General features: G+C 42.2%; 1 protein-coding gene and 1 long non-coding RNA gene across 2 annotated transcripts in view; both read left to right on the top strand.

Annotated features, from left to right (window-relative positions):
• The window catches only part of LOC142097773 (uncharacterized), a 38,147-nt gene extending 22,208 nt beyond the window's left edge, over window positions 1-15,939 (top strand). Inside the window, exons 3-4 of the long non-coding RNA XR_012678239.1 lie at window positions 13,734-13,850; window positions 14,249-15,939. This is a non-coding gene — a long non-coding RNA (uncharacterized LOC142097773). The remainder of the gene's footprint in view (window positions 1-13,733; window positions 13,851-14,248) is intronic.
• LOC142096957 (uncharacterized) lies at window positions 5,132-6,307 on the top strand. The gene has a single exon (XM_075178583.1). It carries the CDS (start codon window positions 5,263-5,265, stop codon window positions 6,178-6,180), a length of 918 nt encoding a protein of 305 aa, XP_075034684.1. The 5' UTR covers window positions 5,132-5,262; the 3' UTR covers window positions 6,181-6,307.
• Window positions 15,940-24,284: the final 8,345 nt, after the last annotated feature.

Genomic DNA, 24,284 nt, shown 5'->3' with positions numbered 1-24,284 from the left:
CGCTTCAGTCTTCAGTCCTTGTCAACGCTCCCGTGTTTTCTTGAGTCTGCCTCCACTATTGCTACCCGCTATTCTCCGTGATCAACAGTGCCTGTTCAACTCTGCTCTCCCGTGTCCCATCGTTACTGCACCTGCTGGTTGCTATTGGCTACCTCCGTGTTCCCGCAGAGACCCGCTGCTGCTACTCCTCAGCACTACTCATCCATCTACTGCTGATCCGCTCTCCACGCTTTCCTGTGTTCCCTGCTGGTCTACCTTCCCGTGCGCTGCACCTACTAGACCACCGCTTCACCCATCCAGGGACTTCGCATCCTGCCGGCCTCCTGCCGTTCAGGTATCTCTGCACTCCTGTCTGACTGCCTCCTGAACCACGGTATGCATACTTCTCATTGACTGTGCTGTGTATTGCATACCTTGCTGGACTGTGTTGGTTCTCCTCTGGAGTGTGCTATCCGCTGAGTCTATTGCCATCATTGACTGTGTTATCTTATGCTGGACTACTTCAAGAGACTTTCTATATTGGCAGTATTGTTCAGTCATTTATACATTTATATTGTGCATATTACTGTGGATCAAAGTCAAGGTGCCCTGTATATATTGTGTTGCAGTCTCTCCTCGTGCACCTCCTCACATATATATTCAGTAGTACAACTTGCTAGTGGCAGACCACTGACTCCTGTTTACAGTTTCACCTGTTCCAGTATCCTCTCACATAGCAGTGGTACAACTTGCTAACGCAGACCACTGACTCCCCGGATATCTCCACTTGGATTCCATTCCTTCACTCAGACAGCGGTACAACTTGCTATCCGCAGACCGCTGACTCTCATCACCTCCTCGTTTCTGTTGGACATTCCTCCTCACTATAGCAGTGGTACAACTTGCTACCGCAGACCACTGACTACCTTCACGTGTCCTTTGTCCATACAGTTCCTCGTGTATTACTACCTCCATATTGCCAGTGCTGCTAGTCATAGACTTTCCTGAGCATCTCATCATCTGCTATTTCCTGTTCCGTGATCACCCTGCTACCAGAGTACCATATTACCACCTATACTGCTCTGGTAAGCCTATCACCTGGTGATCCCTGGGTAAAGACTCCTAGTGCCCGTGACAGTTGTGAAGCATAGATACAAACTATACAGGGAACAGCCGTAGCTACATGTCTTTCGGAATGAGATCTGATATTGTTGTTTAAATGTGCAGGAGATTATGACCGTTTTCTTTAAATTGTGGCTCTGGAATATATCTGGGAAAAGTTAAGAAACGTCAAAACTTTAGGAATATTTTTGAGCAAACCATAGTTGACACCCAGGGGATATTTTTGCCCCTACATTAGCATCTCTTTACACACGCCGCTCACCCACGGCTGCCACCCGGTAACCTGAGCATCATTCAATACTCATTCTCTGCTTCTTCCCGGCTGTCAGGCCGGCAATCGACTCTGCACATGCGCAGGTAATCATCTCACTTGTCCCATTCATCCATTGGTTACCTCTCGTTTATAAGGCTCCTCCCAGCTCCTTTTAGTGCTGGTTCTTCTCGTCGGACTCCTGGCCTGGAAGCCGCTCATGCACTCTGCTGCAATCACCTACTACCTGCTCCACTCGTTAGTGGTAACTCCTGCAGTTCATCGCTGTCATCTCCAAGCGTGCTACTGCAATCACCTACTACCTGCTCCACTCGTTAGTGGTAACTCCTGCAGATCATTGCTGTCATCTCTCCAAGCGTACTACTGCAATCTCCTACTGTCTGCTCCACTCGTTAGTGGTAACTCCTGCAGATCATCGCTACCATCTCTACTTGTACTGCTGCAAATTACCTATTACCTGCTCCAATCGTTAGTGGTAGCTACTGCAGATTATCGCTACCATCTCTTCAAGACTGCTGCTGCAAATCACCTATTACCTGCTCCACTCGTTAGTGGTCATTACTGCAGATTATCGCTATCATCTCTCCAAGTGTACTGCTGCAAATTATCTATTATCTCTCTGTGGACTATCGCTGAGCATCACTCAGTACTCCTGCTCATTTGTGGCTATCTAGTGCCTACATTCTTCTCCGTACTCGGTTATCACTGTGATCTCCCCTAGAGGACCGCGACCTGCAGGGTGGAAGCTGCCAAGCCCAAATTCCCTTGCGGGAATCTCTGATGAAAGCCTACCACTTTGTTAGATTCCGTGCCTCTGGGTGAAGTACCACCAATCCCAGGCAGAACAGAAGGATCCCACTCATTCTAGTGAATCCTGACAGTAAGAACCAGTCATGACGGATACCGATACAGAACCTTCAGCTAAAGGTCTAATCCAACATCTCATTGGAAGGTTAGAATGGCAAGATACTATACAAGTGCAAGTATTATAATTTTTGCAATCTCTGGCCACCCACTTGGACGCCCTTCAAGTAACTCCTCCACCTCCAGTCACAGTTCAAGTTCCGATTCGGCCTCTCGTATTCGAGGCATCTCCTTCTTCCTCCATGTTACGCCGCCCCACTCCTTCCAAATTTGATGGGGACCCCAAATTCTGTAGGGGATTCTTGAAGCAATGTTCAATTCAATTTGAGCTCCTTCCGCAGACATTTCCTACCTCTAGGTCCAAGGTCGCCTACATCATATCCCTGTTATCTGGACAAGCGTTGGCCTGGGCTTCTCCTCTTTGGGAGCGGAACGATAACCTCCTCAATGACTCCTCCGCCTTTATCATGACTTTTCGGAAGATCTTTGAAGAACCTGGTCGAGTTAGTTCCGCAGCTTCTAGTATTCTCCGGCCAGGGCATACGTTCTGTGTCGCAATATGTTATTGATTTCCGAACCTTGTCTTCAGAACTTCAGTGGAACAAAGAGGCCTTGGTAACCACCTTCTGGCAGGGCCTTTCTGATAAAGTGAAGGATGCCCTCTCCCAGGAATTACCCACTACTCTTGATTCGTTAATTTCTCTGTGTAACAGGGAAGACCTGCGGTTCCGAGAAAGATCTTCTGAGAAAGAGTTTCCCAGACGTCCACCTCTCCGACTGGCGCCTCGGTTTCTACCTCCCACTTCTTCCGATGAACCCATGCAGTTGGGCCACTCTCGCCTTACCCCGGAAGAAAGAAAAAGGAGAATTAAGAATAAATTATGCGTTTATTGCGGAGACCCCGGACACCTTCTCAAATCCCGCCTTAAACGATCGGGAAACGACAGACCTTAGCTTGCTCAGGGGAGGTCAGGCTAAGGACATTTAACGCCTCCAGATTTTTCTTTTAACCAAACGTGGTCCTTTCCGGTCACTCTACATTGGTCCTCTGGGTCTCTTCAGTCCTGTGCTCTACTAGACTCTGATGCTGCCAGGAATTTAATTTCACTGTCCTTAGTGAAACAACTGTCTCTGCCTTCCGTGCCTTTTAAGAAACCGATTATCACTACCTCCTCATCGGGCATGAGATTGCCCCATTGATCTATTACCTGGGAAAATCTCTCCTAGAGACAGAGTCTACCCTCTTTCTTTGCCTGAAACCGAGGCCACCGCCTTATACATCAAGGAGAATTTACAACAGGGTTTTATTAAGCCCTCCACTTCTCCAGCTGGAGTCGGCTTCTTCTTTGTGAAGAAAAAAGATGGTACCCTGCGCCCTTGCATTGACTACAGAGGCCTAAATTTCATTACCATCAAAAACCGATATCCCATTCCACTAATAACCGAGTTATTTGATCGTATCAAAGGTGCCCAAATTTTCACCAAATTGGAACTTCTTGGGGTCTATAACCTCATCAGGATACGAGCCGGGGACCAGTGGAAAACAGCGTTCAACATGCGGGATAACCACTATGAATACTTAATGATGCCTTTCGGACTCCAATGCTCCAGCAATGTTTCAGAGCTACGTCAATGAGATCTTCAACAATCTATTGTATTCCTTCATGGTGGTGTAACTTGACGACATCTTAATCTTCTCAGGGGATCTCCAGTCTCATCGCCTGCATGTTGCCGTCGTCCTCTCTCGACTTCGTAAGAACCAGTTGCATTACAAACTGGAGAAATGTTCTTTCGAAGCTCCCAGGCTACCCTTTCTTGGGTACATTGTATCTGGATCAGGACTTCAGATGGATCCTGAGAAGGTTCGGGCTATCCTGGAATGGCCTCACCCTAACACCCTTAAGACCATTCAAAAATTTCTTGGATTTGCCAACTACTAGAGGCGCTTTATCTCGGAGTATTCTAAAATCGTGGCCCCTTTAATTGCTCCCACTAGGAAAGGAGCCGAAATCCATCATTGGTCACCATAGGCTGTCGAGGCCTTCTCCTTCCTCAAGGAAGCCTTTTTCTCTGCTCCTATCCTAAAACAATCTGATCTGTCCCTCCCTTTTCTTCTTGAAGTCGATGCTTCTACCATTGGAGTTGGAGCAGTCCTGTCTCAGAAGACCAGTCATGGCAAATGTCATCCTTTTGCTTTCTATTCTCAGAAATTTCTACCTGCTGAGAGGAACTACACCATAGGTGACAAGAATCTGCTAGCTATTAAATTAGCTTTATGCGAATGGCGCTATCTTCTGGAGGGGGCTCCTCACCTTGTCACAGTATTTACAGATCATAAAAACCTTCTCTTCCTCCAGTCTGCTCAGTGCCTAAATCCCCGTCAAGCACGGTTGTCATTGTTGTTCTCACGTTTCGATCTTCATGTGACCTTCAAACCGGGGCTTAAAAATAAAAAAGCTGATGCCTTGTCTCGAGCCTTTGAGAATGCTGAACCTGAGGATTTCCTTGAACGTCCCATCTTGGACCTTAAATGTCTCCAAGCGACTACGCTGTCTACTCCTCCTCCGGGGAAAACCTTTTCCCCTCCCTATTCGCGGAAAAAACTTCTCACATGGTTCCATGCTTCAGGTTTTTCTGGACATCTAGGGACTCGTAAGACCTGTGAATTGATTTCTCGACAGTACTGGTGGCCTAAATACCAGTCTGAACGTAAAGGCTTTGTAGCCGCTTGCTCTGTGTGTGCCCAACACAAATCTCCTTGTCAGCCTCCACTGGGTCTTCTCCATCCTCTTCAGTTGCCCACTAAACCATGGACTCATATATCCATGGATCCTTTTTTGTTGATCTAATGTCAGCGTTGGAACTTAGGAGCTGCTGTTAGCAATGTGAGGACTGAAGGCAGGGAACACGGTTAATGGTGGAGACTTAGTACAGACTACAGTAGTTTGTATAATACGTTAAGAGCCTGCACTCCTGCTTGTAACACGTAGGTAACTAGAATATCTAATTCATCCTACCGTCTGGACATGAGCACACAGTATAGCATCCTTTACAAGCAAGAGCAAGCCCATAACGATGCCATATGGTCCGTAGCTTGGGGGAAGAACACAAATGATGGGTCAGAGACTGTGATTAGCGGCTCTTTGGATGATTTGGTGAAGGTGTGGAAATGGGCTGACGAACAACTAGAACTGCAATGGACATTTGAGGGCCACCAACTAGGGGTTGTATCTGTGGATGTGAGTCTCTCTGGTAACATAGCAGCTTCTAGTTCTTTGGATGCTCATATTCGCTTCTGGGACCTTGACTCTGGCAAGCCAATGAGCTCCATAGATGCTGGTCCAGTGAATGCTTGGTCTATTGCCTTTTCACCGGACTCCCAACATTTGGCTACAGGAAGTCATGTAGGAAAAGTGAACATCTTTGGCGTGGAGACTGGAAAGAAGGAATTCTCACTGGACACCAGAGGCAAATTTATCCTTAGTATTGCTTATAGTCAAGATGGGAAATATTTGGCCAGCGGTGCCATTAATGGGATTATTAATATCTTTGATATTGCAACTGGGAAACTCTTCCACACGTTGGAAAGACATGCTATGCCTATTAGATCACTAACATTCTCCCCAGACTCTCAGCTACTAGTCACAGACTCTGATGATGGATATATCAGGATCTATGATGTGCAACACGCCAGTATGGCTGGTACACTCAGTGGACATGGTTCCTGGGTGCTGAATGTGGCTTTCTCCCCTGACGATGCTCATTTTGTCTCTAGCTCATCTGACAAAAGTTTCAAGGTATGGGATGTTGCCAGCAGAAAATGTGTTCATATATTCTTTGATCACCAAGAACAGGTGTGGGGAGTACAGTACAATAGAAATGGATCTAAAATTGTGTCTGCTGGAGATGACCAGGAAATCCATGTTTACGACTGTCCTATATAACATCTTCTCCTCATGTGGAAAGGGACTGGCAGAGAAATCATTCCAACTTGTTTGCTGCTAATATAAACTGTCGTCTGACAAGACCTGTCAATATCCTGTATCAGTATGTGATACTATAAATGAGGGAGTGTATCCCAATTGTAAAGAGCTACGGAATTTGCTGGCGCTATATAAATAAATGTTGATGATGATGGATTTCATCACAGATGTACCCACTAGCAAAAAATGTAACACCATCTGGGTGATTGTGGACTAATTTCTCAGATGGCAAATTTCGTCATCTTGGTTGGCTTACCCTCTTCGGCAGTATTGGCACAATATTTTGTTAAAGAAATTTTTCGCTTGCATGGCTGCCACATGGAGATCGTCTCTGACCACGGAGTCCAATTTGTATCAAAATTCTTGAGATCGTGTCATCTCCTGGGCATCCGCCTAAAATTTTCCTCCTCCTACCATCCTCAAACCAACGGCCAAACCGAGAGGGTTAATCAAGATCTGGAAACATTTCTCAGGATCTTCTCCTCCACTAATCGGGACAATTGGGTTTATATGTTGCCATGGGCTGAATTTGTACACAATAACGCCTTTCATGAATCCACCACTGCCACTCCGTTCTTTATTGCATATGGAGGACACCCTCTCATTCCGGAATTCTCAGCCCTACCACCAACCCAGGTCCCTGCAGTTAACTATCTACGTAAGGACTTTCTTTCTACATGGTCTCAGGTGCGAAGGGCGTTAAAGAATTCCTCTAGTCGCTATAAGCTTTTTGCTGATAAGCACAGGGCTGTTCCTCCACTGAAAGTTGGAGCCCGAGTATGGCTTTCTGCCAAGAACATCCGGCTGAAAGCACCATGTAGGCATAAGTGAAATTGTGTGCAGGTATGGTGTCCCTGAGGTAATTGAATCTGATAGGGGAACACAATTTACTGGCAAAATAATGCAACATATCATGACTGACACACCATATAGGCCACAGGCTAATGGTAGGGTGTAAAGACTAAATGGTACTTTAAAACTGAAAATTCAGAAAATTATGGAAGAGACAAAAAAGTCCTGGCCTGAGTGTCTCCCTATAGCCTTGTTCAGTGTTAGAACAGTCACAGGGTTAGTAAATTATCTCCATATGAAATACTGTTTGGTGTAATCCCCATAATAGGGTGTTACTATCCTCAAGAACTCCAACATAAACATGGAGATTTGACAAGTTATATGAAAGCATTGACTGCCCATCTAAAACATTTGCATGTTTTAGTGTTTTCTTCACTTCAAGATCCTGATTCAGATTTGCAGCCGCACAAGTTAAAGCCTGGAGACTGGGTGTATGTTAAAAGGCATGTGAGGAAAGCTCTGGATCCTAGATTTGACGAGCCTTATCAAGTTTTGTTAACAACACCCATCTCAGTGAAACTGCAGAATCGAGACGTCTGGGTACATGCTTCACATTGCAAGAAAACATCTGTAACCATTGAAGCAGCACCATGAACCAATATATCCTTTTCATGTTATTGTTGGGGGTCCTATCAGATGGGTGGACTCCCGGACAGATTTTAAACAAATTACACAAACCAAATTGCTTAGCCAGTCAGGAGATGTATATATACACTTGTTTAACTTGACAAAAAAATTGTGGCCAGATACAGATAAGATGAAAATAAGTTGCTCTAATCAAATATGTTTTGGAACATTAGAAGTGTGTAATATAACCTGAAAACACAACAATATGCAAATACTAGATATTGCCAGTTCCTTTGTATACCCAGAGCAAAGGAGTACAATTGTGGACCCCAACTATGAAGGGTAATTATATTGAAAAAGAAAATAATCAGACTCATGAGATATCCTTGTGTGCTGAAACCGATGTAGGGATAGTTTGTAATCGCCATTTAGCAGTTTATAAGCCATGTCAGTTGCAGCACCCTACTAGTGCTTGTATATGGACGCTCCATAATTCAGATAAAGATATGTTTATAGAAATAGCTACACAAACTGTGTGTATAATCAACATGATTTAGCTTGATTAGGAAGGTCCATTCTCGGGATGCTTATATAATGTTACACTGTTAGAGTGGCAAAACCACACATACATATTTTTACCAGAGACAACTAAACAAGTAAACCTTTTTGGAATCGGAATATTTGTTAATGGCTCCTATTCTATGAAAAAAAGCAATGAAATTTTTAATTCACCCATTGTTATTGATTTTGCTTGCATTAACCATTATGATTATATATTGCTGTCTGTCGTGTAAATTTAGAAAATCATTACTCAGATTGTGATGCACCCAGGAGGAGAATTTATTACTAAGGTAGAGATGACCCTGCTGTGAGTGGTGAATGGCATAGCCCTTGCAGCCCTAGAAATAGGTTAATGTTCAAAAGTAGCTGCTGACATGTACTCATGAGAAATTGTACTCATGATTATTCATGTGGGAAAGGAAAATGATATCCAAATAAGGACTGGGGGCTTTAATGAAATATGTTACACTGTAGCTAGCAGCAACGTATATTATATCCTTAAAAGACTTGAGAGGAATAATTAATGTAGTGACGCAATAAGCTCTATAAAAAAGGTAATTCAAAATAAATGAGCTCAGCTCAGTATCTTAAAGAATATATACGTGTGTGTGTCTTGATTACTGGACTCCCAGTTAACTGGTTGTCATGAACTTATCTGTTCCCCGCTCCGCTGCTCTGTCAGCGATGTCTGCAGCCGTCTTCCCCGGCGGGTCTGCGCTTCCTCTGTTCGCTTCCATGCACTTCCGGGTCCTCTCAGCGGCAGGTCATGTGACTCCTGGGCGGGGAATTCAAAACCTATATCTTCCCTGCTCTGACACACTATCTGTGTCAGAGCAATGTGTTTCCTGGTTCTGGCTCCCTCTCCCTGCGTACCTGATTCCTGTGTTCCTGCTTCCTGTGTGCTCCTGCATTCTTCCAGACTCCTGTGTACCGACTCGGCAGTGTTTCTGGCTATCCTCTGGACTCTTCCCTGGCACCGCATATTGGATCATCTCCTGTGTACCGACCCGGCTGTGTACCTGACTACTCTTGGATCATCCCCAGTACTACGCATACGACAGATACCGTGCACCGAACCGGCTTCTGTTCCAGACCACCATTCCCTGGATTTCACGGTTAGTGTGCTTAATTTGCTTGCACCCACCTGTCATATTTTTCCCTGTCTATCCATCATTTAGTACCTTTTCCTTACGTCAGTAGGCTCACCTGGGGGCCGCGACCCTCGGTTCTCCGGCAGCAAAACCCATCCTACCTTGCGGTGGTTCTTGGTGAAGACCGGGAGGCCGTTAGACTCCGCGCCCTAGGTAAGCCTGCGAAAATACTGACTAAGGTACCTGAACCGTAACACTGGTTTATAATAAATCACAGACAAGCTGAAGGACGTTGATACTTGAAAGAAGTACCTTAACATGTTCTTAGAGAAAATAAGGAGGGCATCCATGGTTTTGTGCAGTCTTTCTACTCTGATCTCTTGTCTAAGAGAAATCACTTGAAAGAGAGAAGATGGATCATTTCCTGAGGGAGACGCCTGGTCTTGAGGATCTGAGCAGTCCGCTTGAGTCTTTGGGCAGCGAAATAACGGTGGATGAAGTCAGAATGGCCACAGACGAATTGTCTAAAAAGAAATCTCCAGACCCGGATTTAACCTCAGAGTTCTTTAAAATCTTTGTGGACATTCTGGCTCCGCACCTCGCGGAGGTCTTTATTGAGATATAGCAATACTATATCCACACAAAGGAGGATATCTCTATGCGCTGATTTAAATCAACCAAAAATTAACCCTTATAATAATATCATAAATCATATAAAATATGTAAAATTTTCGGCCACCATTATATTAACGGGGCAAAGAACTTGCGTAATCAATCTTATTGGAAAATAAATAAACTAGAGAACAGAAGCGCAAAAAATATATATTCTCGACAATTATATACCACCAACACAAAATTCTATTAAAACATTTTATTAAAAAACAATTATATATAACCATAAATCAAATTATGGCGAACTCATAGGATAATGGAGGAACAAGCAGTAATTAAATTCAGAGCTCAAATGCACAAAAGAGAAAAGTAAAGCAAGTATTAAACATAACAGTCTCTGATTGTAAAAGTAGATGGTGCACATGAGATAAAAAAGTCTATTACCACGGTAAACAGTTGATAGTAAAGAGGTTTCTTTAACTTTATCAGGAGTCCAATAGAGATTAACTCTCAGTCTGTGCCATATAACAATTTATAAATCATTGACAAAACGAAAGATTCCAATAATTGTGGAACTATAAGTCCCTCCTACAGTTGTATGTGTGAGCTGACCATCTGGAATTAGCAGTCCACAGATTGTCTCCTATTTAGGATTATACTCACTAAGACAGCTGTCTTATTACCCAGCTCTGTGGGTGACGTATCTTCCGAGCTCACTTCCAAGGGAGACAGCGGTTGGCTATAATCTTTCCTCAGTCTACAGCACCTGGTATTACCAAGTGGTCTCCCATCCAAGTACTAACCAGACTCAACCCTGCTTAGCTTTCAAGATCAGACGAGATAGGGCTTGCTCAGTTAGGTGTGGATGTAGGTGGTTATAAAAGGTATATGATGAAAGCCTCAATCAGATGTCCATAGCATAAGTAGTTGATCTTAATAGGGCACACGAATATTGGATGGGCCATGGATGGGAGAACTGGTGCCCCATAGCCCGTCTTAATTCCGACAAAAAGATTTTGGCAAAGGTGCATTTTAATAGACTGATGCAGATTTCCGGTCAAATGCTTTCCCCCTTACAGCATTGCACTGTGAAAGGTCGAAGTACCTTCAGTGCTGTCCTAGGGGTTTTGGAGGCCGTTTAGCATTGTCTGGTTGAGAAGTGGGGAAAGTATCTTTTAGCTCTTGATCAGTCGAAGGCCTTTGACACGAGTACCTGTGGACTTTACTTCTGAGGTATGGTCTTCCAGTGCGGGTGGTGAATTGGCTTCGTACTATTTACAAACAGGCCGAGAGCTTCCCTCTTGTGAATGGTTGGGTGGGTCCGTCCTTTGTGGTGAACTCTGGAGTAAGGCAGGGTTGCCCCCTGAACCGCCTCTTGTATGTCTTTGCAATAGATCCTTTCATTTGAAGGATTGAAGGCGGCTTGATAGGAGGGGTGCTGTTGGGTCCGGAGTGTCCTTTGAAGGTGGTGGCCTACGCAGACGATGTCACTGTCGTCTTGTCGAGTCCTGCGTAAGCAATGAAGGTAGCAACTCTGGTCTGCAGGTACTCCGCAGCCAGTGGCTCGAAAGTAAACCAGGAAAAGCGTGAATTTTTCTGGATGGGGGAGGAAGGTTGTCAGTTTGACCTTCCGAAAAGCCTTCCCCGGGCCAGTAGTACGATCAAAATTTTAGGAATTCAATTCGGACCTGTGATTATGTCAAGCAAAACTGGGTGATAAAACTGGAGGAAGCTTCTTTGAAAGTGGAGAGCCCGAGGAGGTGAAAGCTTTCTCTTAGGGTAGAGTAGACCTTGTGAAGACTTACCTGATCCCGCAGATTCTGTACATTAGCTACATGTGCCTTTTGTCACAGTCTTTATGGTCTAGGGTATATGCAGATTTTTTTCTTTTGCTTTGGGGGAATAGGCTGAATCTGATCAAGCGAACTGTGACCTACAGATTGAGAAGGGATGGTGGCCTGGGTATGGTTAACCCAATGCTGTCCTTTCTCACAACTTTTTAAAGTTGCACCTCAGTAGTCTCTTTCTTGAGAAACTTTTCTACAAGGGAGTTGAAGAAGAGAATTCTGCTCTCACTTGTGGGTTCAGCTGTTACTGTGGGACTGTCCAGGTGATGTATGTTCCGAGGGGTCTTTCCTTCGGTTAATTCCAGGAGAATTTCTGAAGTTTTGCTTCTCTTTCCATGGGAGACTCTATGTGAGAGGAAATCTGAGGTATAAAGTGCAGATGATCGTGGTTTTCCACGGGAGGAGTGTCAAGGGAAGGAGGAGACCATGCCACTTCTTGCTTGAGTGCCCCTTTAACATAGACATTTCCAGGAGAGTTTCCAGGTCCTTGGGCATCCTTTGCCTTTTGGGGCTCAGTTACCTTGAATGGGTCTATGGTGCATTCAAGGATAGGTGGCGGGATTTTGATTTTGGCACCCTTTTTTTAGTTAGTTTAGATACTAGATACTTCACTTGGTGTCAGGTTTCCATCCTGTGAAGTGGTGTTGGGTGACATTCTCCACAAGGTGTGGAAGTTAAGGGATATGGAGAAGCGCCGGATAACCAATGCAAACTGGGTCAGACTCTGGCGAGGTCTGAGACCTTCGTAGGGTGGCCAAGGTCCGGTATGTCTTCCCATCTGTGCCAAAGACCCGGCGTATATGACACACACTTATAAATCTAGTGTTTGAAATTTTGAATAGCAGAGTACTATTTCCATTGGACTGCTCTCTGTGTGCTAGGATACGAGGGATGAATGATAAGCTGACATTTTGCAAAGAGATCCACGAGTGACGTAAGCACGCCCACACGTGCTCTGAGAACCAATCACATAGTTGATTACTTGAATACTTTAATATTTTTGGTCGAAGCAAAATGAGGTCTGCTAGTTTTGCGTGTAGGGAGCTGGATGCATTGGTGGAGGCCATGGGTACCATGCCCAGAGGTAGATATATTTTGAATGAAATGAAGCTAACGGCTTACAGAATGGTCCGTGATTATTCTGGCTGCGATTCCACTGCCGCAGGTCTGTATTCCAACTGCAGCGGAAGTGGAGTGATTTACGGTGGCGCCAACCACAGCTCTTGGAGGAGCTCAGGGAAGAGATCAGGAGACGTGAGTTCTCTAGTGATTTAAAAAAAAAACTTGTTTCATGTTTAAAATGACTTTCAAAGTTTATCGTGGACATGCCCTACTCCAAATATAAATCTGTCTCCAGATTACAAATGTAACTCACCCTAAAATGCAACATGCTTTTAGGGCTGATTTTATTTTACATATTTTTATTTTGGCATCCTAGTTCATTTTGTGTCGGAGGCCAAATCTCCAGACCGATAAGGCATGTTTGGGATTCAAACTCCTGACCCCAGTGCTTGGAGGCAGAAGTGCAAAACCACTAAGGCAACGTGGTGATGTTCACTTCCAGACATTTCTAATCTAACTATGCCAGATGAATTATATTGCAAATATTTGTACTGGGGAATTTTGGGGACAACGCTCACTGTTGCCCTATGCTGATTAAACCATATTACCAGTCCTTACCCAAATTCCTCCTGTAATATGTAGTATCTAAAATTATTTCTCCGGAAAAATATAATATTAATGTAGTACTTGTTGATACATTTTAAAATGTCCCCTAAGCCAAATCAAAGATTTGTTACAGGCCATCTGAAAGTGTTGTGTGTCTCTAATTTTGTTGTTTTTTGTTTAAAGACATTCAATTGTCTCAGTTGCTGAATGCATGTTTCACAATGTCAGCTCACATTATTTTATGAGTACATGTAGGTAACTGTAAAACAGGGAGAACATATTTAAATAAACTAATACGTTATACTTATTCCAACAGGCTGTCAGAGTGCCCCAGCGGACAGGGTTGAGGAGCAGGAGGCACTGGAGGAGGTGGCCCTGGAGGAGGAGGAGGTCAATGCCACACAGGCGGTGTTGCAGGTGGCAATGGCTGAATGTAAGTATTGAAATTAAACCCATTCCCGAATTGTATTCCTTTAGCGGAATATGGTAGTTTGTATAAAATCTTCATTACCCACATGCCATTTTCTAAATACCTAGTTATCCATTCCACAGTTTACAAACATGATGGCAATAATATTTATTTTGAGTTTCAAGTAAAACCCATTCCCCCGCCACTACACAAATGTGTATATATAAATACATCTGACGCCCAAAATTATTAATCCTCTGCCTAGTACTGTGTTTAGCATACCATTCAAACAATGTTAAGTTATGTAACACTTCATGCCTCTACTGATCCCATCAAATGTGGTTAACAAAGTACACCCTTTTGAAGTAATATGTTTGAACAATGAGCTAAGCATTTTGTGTTTTTGGCTTTTTTTTCAACAGCTCAAGAAGACACCCAGGCTGTGGTGGAAATCCCTGAAGCAAAAGAAGCCATTTACCATGACATTTTCAAATATAGGAGGAAAATAAAAAAGTATTTCAAATTAATTTTACAAAAATGGCACTACTGCAACAAAATTATTACTTTATTAATATTTAGATAATGTGTTATGTGCCAAAATTACGTTGTTCAAAATTGTTTAACAAAAAAAAGTTGGTTGTGTCTTTTGTAATTTAATTTCCAGAAATGTTTTGAGGTTATTGGAGCCAATAATGGATGGCCAGTTATAACATGCCTTAAAATTTGGTTGACATTGGTCCCTTTGCATTACATAATATTTTATACATTTTAGATTTAATTGATTTGTTAAAGGTGACCTTAGCTAAATTAAAAATCTTTCCCCGTACTACCACATGAAATCACACGAAAACTGCACTTATTATTTTAGTATTAGCTACAATTAACCAGGTGCATAATGACCATTATTGTATTCATCCCCCTACACAGTTGGGTTCCCAACCATGTACATTTTAAAATATCTCCCTTCATTAAGCAGTGTGTGTGTTTGTGTTGCAAAACATGAAATCCTCATTAAACTTCACGCTGGTGCAGTGTTGTTCCAAGGATGCCCAGGTTTAAACTAAGTAGCAACAGTACTACTAGGTTAAGAATATTCCCTGTCTGCATGGCCATGCTGTGACCTAGAGGAACTGAGTGATAAAGGAAAGGACTACCAAGCTGACAATGTGAAACTTTGAACAATCATGTCACCAATCAAGTCACTGCAACACTAATCTTTCGAAAAATAAATACAAAGTAACCCAAAAAAAGTAGGCCATCCAAAGCACAAAACCATAATAAGCTCAGTTATATTAGGATAAGCCCTAACCCTACTTTCAAGCTTCCCTGAATTAACTAATTGTTTGATTAAAAAAACTAAACTTCATTTAGCAGCTTCATTACATTAGACATATATCTCCCACTGGCCATGCTATCCATCCTCTGCCAATACATGCAGCTCCCTACGGGCAAAAGTAGCAGACCACATTTTTCTTCTAGCTCTACCTCTTAACACTGCAAGTGGAGCAAATGAGTACTCTCTTGTTTATAAATTACAGTATGTATTTTTTGCACAATTCATGTAATTTTTAAAGCATTGGCACATCACATAGTAAATTGAAAGTGCACTACAATGCAACATGTTTGGCCTAAACTGCATAATCAAGCATTTCTTCCCTTAATTTGCAGCATAAGGACACCAAAACAACCCTGTACCTACAACACAGACCACAGGACAATAAAAACTTTGCTTGTTCTACATTAACAGGTACACACATACTTATGGACTTCGCAATAAGGAACAGACAGCTCAAAATTTAAATGTAATTTTATAAAAAGCAAAAGTTAAGCATCCATGCTTATCACTATACACAAATCAAGTGTACACTGACGTTACACACTTGTCCTTGTGCCTCAAACAATGTTAGCTTACAAAACTAGTATTTTCATTTTTGTACCTTGGTTTATGATGGGTTTAAAATATTGGTAGGGGGGATATGCTTGTGTATGTGTTTGTAAACAATCACCAACAACTTGTCCACAAACAACATTTGTATGCCACTTTGGAAACACATTGCTGGGCCATTTGTATAGTAAACAGTACTGTTCTGGTTTGCCTATTAGTGTTTTAAGTTATGTGGAGACAGTGTACTATTTTTACATTGTAATTACAATCAACAATATGTTGCTTTTTCCCATATCTGCAGTTTAAAACAAAAAAATACAATAAAAATTAACAAAAGAACAGTCTAATTTTAATATCATTATACATTGTCCATAGAAGGTAAAGCAAAAAAAAAACAAAACATCAAAAACATATAATCATTTTTTTCTTCTTTTTTTTCTCTCTTGGAGGCTGTAAGATGGCTTTGACTTCTAGTGACCCAAGATGTTGAGGGCTCAGAGGAAGCATCAGAACTCTCTTGGTCAGTAGGGTGTGACCGACAATGTTATGAAGGGACAGGGGGGTGGGTACGGGGGTAGGCAAAGGCCTGGCCAAGGGGGTATGTGAGGGGTGCCGAAGGGTGTGAATGGGCAGAAGGCTGAGAAGAGAAAGAAGGCAGAGAAATGGATAATGGAGAATAATTTGAAATAGTGACCTGAGGGCCTGGAGTAGGTGAACGAGTGACATTTAGTGGAGAGTGTTGTGAAGTTTGCAGATTCTGGCCATTTTGGGACAAGAGAGTGCACATATTATTGAGGGTTGCATTTAAAGTGGTCATGTGCTCATCAAATTTGTGCTCTAGATGGGTGAGGGTATTGGACATATTTTGAAAGTTAAAATCAATGGACTCAGTGGCCAATTCAAAGAGTTGGCTTATGTGCGATAATGTCTGCTGCCTCAAGAGTTGTGCATGCTCCCTCCGAGGGGCCTTAACATCGCGGGCAGCTGCCTCCACTTGCTCTCCCTCGAGGTTGCCAGCCACACTTTGCTTCTCCTCCTGCCGCTCTGTGGAAATGAAAAAAAAACCCCAAAGAATAGGTGTCAAGTGTAACAAAATCTAACAGTATCAAATTTCTAATTGTGATGCATCCATTAAGATTCATCTGAATTTAGGTTTGGGCTTAAATTGTATCAAAATAAATACACATTTGATAATCAACACAGAAATTACAGTCATTATGATGTGATAGAGGTGCCACATGTTTGTAAACAAAACACAAATATTAACATACACCCATAGAAGATAGTCCAAATGTACCTAGAGGAGATAATGACCATGCTAGGGGTGGGTCGGTGCCGGTATCAATTCAGCCCACCCCAACCAGAGACTCTTCAGAAATTGCGTTACTCGCTCTCTCCTCCAATGGCAATAATATTATGTCCTGTGCTGGTCCACCACCCGTTCCTTGAGCATGCCTCCTTTGCTCTGTTAGAGTTTGTTTAAAGTCTGACCACCTGTACAAAATATAAGAATATATTAATTGAAAATATTGTATCAAATTAACCATGGAACATAACATTGCAATGTTTACATTTCGACAGCAAAAAACACACACATACACACACAGCTACATATGTGTTCATTGTCCTGGCTGGATAATTGTCTGAAAGTGACATGCACATTTGGACAACTACTCTTTGACACTACAATGCACATTATTTAGGCACAAATGCCCTTCAAAACCACATGGCTTACACTGGAAAAATATGTGTCAAGGTAATACTTAACACCCTTTTACTATGTTTACACTTTACACAAATAATTTACGGATTGGTTCAACCTATTATTTTTACCTTTTTTCACTACATTGATCGTTCGCCGATAAGGAGCAATGGCATTCACTTGTTGCGTGATCTGTTCCCACTGTCTGTTTTTTCAAACGGCCGACATACGCGTCTGGTGTGTATGGAATTTCTCTACACACAATTCCACCAAAATCTCCACCCCTCTCCCTGTAAAATTTAATTGCCGCATGCTTTTAGCCCACTCAGTGCTTGGCACAGCATCAGACATTTTGTTTGGAAAGCTAAAGAGAGATGAAAAAAGGAAAGACCAAAAACAAATGTAAAACATTTATATTTCTTAACACCATCACCCCCCCCAAAAATTATTTCATGCTTAACAAGAGCAATGCATTCCTCATGATCCTACATAGTTTGCAACTACATGAACATTAGAATATAAATGGTGGTGCATTTCAATTTTAAAACGTGTAGCGTGTACAGAAGTGGACGGCAAAAAGTCAGAAACTCACCATTTTACTAGGGTCAAATATGAACTTAAAAAAAACCTTACAATGTAAGCCACCCCAAGGAAGCTTTATAAAACAAAACATAGATATTGGCAAAAGCAAAATCTCCAAACTGGTAATGAGTGAATAACCTGATACATTACATGTTTACATATGAGACAGCATCAGAACAAACTTCAAACTCAAAAAGAATGTAAACATTATTTAAAAAAGGTGTATGTAATTGCAAATCGGGCTAGTCACTTCTCAACCCACAGTGACAGCCCTCAACCCCCTTCTGAGGGCAGGATAAATGACAGTAAAGTGGACTGATTCCATTCCTCTAGCTACTTCATCGGCCTAGTTTACGGCACAGACTACTCACCAAAATGCAAATCCTGGACCAGACCACCAAGCAAAAATGTGAAAATTTCAGAAACAACGCCAAAGAATCTAAGGAGAGGGCAAAAGCAAAACATAAAGACTATTGATATTAGAGTGTTTTTTTAAAACAAATTTGGCACGTTAAAGATATTGCTTAAATAAATTACAATTATTCAGGACACCAATGCTATAGTGTACTTACACCTGGGTTTAGTGTGGAAAACCCAGTAGCAGAGTGTAGCTCAAAACGTGTCACTTTTCACCAGCATATACAAGAATACATGGCTCATGTAAAATGACAAATTGCACTAAAACTGCTTTATATATAAACAGTGAATTACCTTCTTGAAAACAGCTATGTAATCTATCTTAATATATATCAAAGTGTACTCACTGCAATAATGTCTTCCAAGTGTCCCACAAACAAATGTATCTCACTGAAATCATTGAAAAAAAGAGTAGTACTGAAGGAAGAGCACAGCTGCATCTAAATACCCATTGAATTGCGAATCCAGGTGTACATGTCTCACACGATTTGCGAAGCGCAGTGTACACGTCTCAATGCAAAATGAGAACAACCCGACCCCCGCATCAAGGAAACCATGGTTGAATGACAGGCAGACATTTTACTCACAGGTGTAGAAATGATCCGTGAGTGACGTGAGCTTGCACTCACCTGTTCTGCTAACCAGAGAGCAGAGAATTGGAGAGTAGATTGTAAAGATGGCAATGCTGAGATCGATGACATTCTCAAGGAAAGAGCTGAGGGTGCTGAAAGAGGGCTTGGATAGCACGCCCTCTGGTCGGTATATAAGCAATAAAGCCAAACTGCGTGCGTACCAGAAGGTACGCCGCTACATTTAGCTGCGTTTTAACCGCCAGTACACAATAGTGTAGCTGCACCGGCGCTGGAGTGACCTACACCGGCGTCAGCCACAGCTTTTGGTGGAGCTTAGGGAGGAAATAGTAAGATGTGAGTTCTGTATTAATCGCATAAAATACTGTAATGCAAACACTTGCTTTAATTTTATGAATAGTTTCAAACTTTAGTTTCAAAGTTTGCCAAGGAGGTGGCCTACCCCAAATAGAAATCTGTCTCCAGATTATAAATGTGAGTCCCCCTCCAATGCCACATACTTAGGCCCCTGTTTCTTAATTTTAGGGTGGTACATTTTCTTTCCTTAATGATTAAGGCCCAAACTCCAGACCAATTGTTACAAGCCGCGGCGGTGCCCAGCCGCCGCGACTCCCCTACCTCAGTCCCGGCCGTCGCTTTGGTGACCGGGACGTCACTTCCGGGGGCTCGGCCCGACCGTTGCCTAGGAAAGCTGTGTGTTAGAGCGCCGTGTCCCAGCAAGGGGAACTGCTGGGCGCGTGCGCACATAGATAGCCTGTGGGCTAATTAAATATGGGCAGTATTCTGGCAGAGCTAGGCTCTGATTGGTTGGGGTTAGTATTTAAGGCAATGAGGTCTGCTACCTCATTGCCGGTTATAGCTTCTGTGCTCCAGTCTGCTGACCTGCTTGTTCCTGCTCTTGTCTTCTGAGACCACTTCTGATTTACCGTGTATGACCTTTGACTTTGAACTGACTCCGCTTGTGTATCCTGTGACCCTGATCCCTGGCCTGTTTACCGTTTCTGCTATCCGCCTGTGACCCCTGACTTCAGCTTGTTTACTGATACCGCTGTCTGCTGCCGGCCCTTGACCTCTGCGTGGACCTTACTCCGCTTGCCTGGGTTCTCCCCAGCTGGTACACACTTCACGACCCTCTGTCAGTCTGCAGCCCAGTCTGTCCCCACCATCAGGGGCTCCAATGAACACCTGACTGGCAGAGTAGATTCCGGGTTGTGTTGTGCCGGCTGGAGGGGTTCCTAACACCAATAAGCCATGTTTGGGATTCAAACTCATGACCAAGTGCTACCCACTAAGGCAACGTGCTGACATTATCTTTCAGACATTTATTTATAATAGTAAAGTGGCAGATGTGTTATATTGCCATTTTTTAAACAATGCGCAGAGTGGGCCTAAGATGATTGTCACATATTAGCAGGCCAAACACAAATAATTTCAGTGTACAAATAAGCTATCAAGTATTTTTGTGCTACATGAAAAAACAGTCAGTATTTAACTTATGTGCAAAACAGAAAACTAATTTGCACCCCTTGCATTGTAACATTGTTTTGTCCAGCAGACTTATATAAGAAGTCTCTTATGTTAAGATCCTTAATGAATCAGGCCCTAAAACTGAGATAGTCCACACCCCTAAGCCAAAAGCAAACATTTGTTACAGGTCATGTGAAAGTGGTGTGTGTCTGTCATGTTTATATCCTTTTAGAAAACTTAAGTCTTTATCTGTGGTGCAAAAAAAAATGTTTCACAATGTCAAATCACATTATTATCGGACTACATCTATATAATTGTTAAGCAGGTTAATCTTTTAACAATACACTTATATGTTATTTTTATTCAAACAGACCATAGACGTCGTGAAGGATGCCAGGCAGAGGAGGAGGCGGTTGGGGAGCCTCAGGTGGAGTAGGTGGAGGCGGTTGGGGAGTCTCAGGTGGAGGATGTAGATGTGGAGGCGGATGGGGAGCCTCAGGAGGAGGAGACAGAGGATGAGGAGGAGGTTCTCACAGAGGTGGTGAAGATGGTGGTGGAGGTGGAGGTCGCAGAGGCAGTGGAGGTGGCCAGCCAAGAGGCGGAGGCCTTGGTAGATGGTAAGTATTTACATTAAAGCCTTTACATAATTTTATAACATTTAGATGTTCCTTGTAATGGAAATAAATCCATGATGTCACACATGTTCAATTAAAGTTGACATGAATGTCACAGGTATCTATTATGATGGGCCTACAAAGTATTTTTTGAAAATACACTCTCCACCAACCCTCCCCTGGCTACAACAGAATTGTATATATATATATATATATATATATATATAAAACTGCAACACAAAACCTTAGTCCTCTAGCTCCAACTGTATTTTGCATCCCATTAGACATTGCTGTCAGTTTAAAGTTATGTGATAGTACATGTCTCTGCTAACTCCTGTCTGTTTTCAAAATTCGGTGGCCATGGATTTATGTTTTTTTACATTTTCTTTTATTACTCCCGAATACGCCTCAATAAAGCCTAGAAACCCCCCTTTGGTGGCCGAAAACTCTGCAAACATACAGAGATATTTTTAAAAAAATAGCAAACAACAAACCAAATTATTGAACAACATTTATGGTTAATATTTTTTGTTTTATTAATGTACATATGTTTTCATTTTTCTACATTTGTTACATAATATTATATAATCAAAAACAATACTTGGTGTGTGTGCCTTTATTAATATATTACAATTGCACAACATGTGGGTATAAGGACAATAAAGAATTGAGCTTTCAATAAAACAATAATAACATTTATATAGCACCACTAATTCTGCCTCAGTGTACAGAGAAGGCAATCTGTCCCAAAAAAGCTTACACTGTAAAAGCTGGAACACAGACAGACTCGGGTCAATTTGTTAGCAGCAAATGAAGATACTAGTATGTCTTTGGATTTTGCAATGAAATTGACTCTAACATGGGGAGAACATACTAACTCTACAAAGATAATGGTTAGGAATAAAACTCATGACACCAGTACTGGTAGGCAGAGGTGCTAGACACTAATCCACCATGTTGACCCAGTGTTGGCTGCAGTATTTTTCTATACAAGATAGATAAATAACTTACAAGCCGTAAATGAGGAAAAAAAGGTTTGCAGTTGCAAGTTGATTTCACGAAAAGGAACCTGTGCCCTCAAACAACAATCCCCTCCTCCAAGATGTAGCCCATCCATAGTAATAGAATGCACATAATGTGCCCTGGGGGCCAGAATCATTAAGGAAGGTATGTGCCAAATGCCATTCAAAATTAACACCTTCCCAAAACCATGTTGCATTGGAGTGGGAGGTAAATGTTAAATCTGGGTGAGATTTTAAATTTGAGAAAAAGCATATCGTACATCAACTTAGAATGTCAGAGTAAACCCACACAAACATGGAAGAGAACATACAAACTCTACACAGATAAGGCCATTGTTGAGAATTGAACTTATGACCTCAGTGCTGTAAGGCACCAGTGCTAGCAACTAAACCACCATGCTGCTCAACTGTGGTCTGCGATGGTGTTTTGTAAAGCAGAGTACATAACATATAAGCCGTAGATGTTGCATTTAACTCCAAGGAGCGTGTCCCCTCAAAATCAAAACACCCCCTCTCTGAGTCTTAGGCCATTCATAGATGTCAGCATGCACATAATAATATGAATGTGACCTGTGGGGCATCATCATTTTTGAAAGTTGAAACATTGTCGTAAATAAAAAATGCAACTTGCCCTAAGAAAGTTGCATTTGAGGGGGAGATACATCTAAAATATGAGGGCAGATTTGTCATTGTGGTTGAGCATGTAGTAGATCACGTTTGAACGACAAAGTAAAAAACAAGCAAACAAGTATTTGTGTGCTACATGATAACAAATCATTACTTTCCTTATTAGCTAAATACTATCCAAATACTAGTCCTTGCAAAAACAAAACATGGGATGGTTTGGCCAAAGTTCATGTTGTGCTTCTTTCATTAATGAATAAAAGCTACAAGCTGCACACAGATGCTACAGCCATGCTTGGTATTCGAACTGTCAAAGTCGTATAATTGGATGAACGAAAAGTATATACACGTGGCATACGGCGATCGCAAGGTAAAATACGCACATACATAATCGCATTACAACATTTAGTTATTTATGTAATTCATATTCATATTGGTTCCGTTACACAGTAATTTATGAGCAGATAGTATTTAGTTTAATATTAGTTTATATGCTATGATTATATGTACACCTCAGTGTTATTTAAGGTTCAGGTTAAAGGAAATGTGTCATGTCTGATATCATATTAATCCCCTTTACATCAGCAGCTGTCCGGTGCATTCGTTGAAGAGATCGCACATTGCATACTCTAGTTATTGATGTTAGGGAATAAACCTTTAAAATGATACTGACCATAAAATGCTAATAGACTAATTGTAACTGGAGAGTCAGGCGGGAAGAAAGGAGCACATCCCCTGGAGAGATGACCCCCACCTTTGGATTCTTTAGTTTGAACTAGCCTATGACCTGTTTACCCTGGACCCACCCGAAGTCTGGACCTATAGAAGCAAGTCACGTCATCTACATTGTTCTCTCTGTAACACTGAATGTATATATAATCATAGCTGCGCTCCCAGTCTTCAGTCTACTCTGACCACAGTATTCTAAACAGATATACTGTCCACTGGGACCCGTGGGAGCGCAGCGAATGCATGCGATAGCAGCGGTTTGTATTTATCTTTTGGTATTGGCTGTACTGTACTGTATCTTAATATAATAATGTATTGAACTGTTAACTATTTAAATCTACTAAAATAAATCACTTTGTGCGTTGGAAACACAATAGAATCGCCTATGCAATGCTTATTTGAAAACAATAGAATTACTTTAATAGAACTCATGACGCCAGTTTTGTGAGACAGAAGTGCTAACCACCAAAGTACCTGTGTGGATCGTAACTGGCATATATTTTTGGATAATAAGTAAGAGTACTATTATCTAGCTCTTACATCAGTTGCATACATGCTGTATTGTTGTTAGAGATGCTCAGGCTCGGTTCCCCGAGAACCGAACACACCCGAACTTAGCAGATCCAAGAACCGAGCCGAGCCGGCTCAGTACTTTCGCGCGCCTTCGGAATTGAAAACCAGGCAAAACGTCATTGTTACGTTGTCGGATCTCGCGATTTTTGGATTCTATAAGTACCCCCCTCCACAGCCATCCAGCACCATTTCACAGAGGGACACAGAAGGGGTAGCACAGTTCTTGGTAGTCTGTAGAGCAGTTGGGCAGCAT

This window comes from Mixophyes fleayi, chromosome 7 (assembly GCF_038048845.1).
Source record: "Mixophyes fleayi isolate aMixFle1 chromosome 7, aMixFle1.hap1, whole genome shotgun sequence".
Classification (NCBI taxonomy): Eukaryota; Metazoa; Chordata; class Amphibia; order Anura; family Limnodynastidae; genus Mixophyes; species Mixophyes fleayi.
The sequence above is the reverse complement of the archived record's forward strand: the minus strand, read 5'-3'. Positions and strand labels throughout refer to the sequence as shown.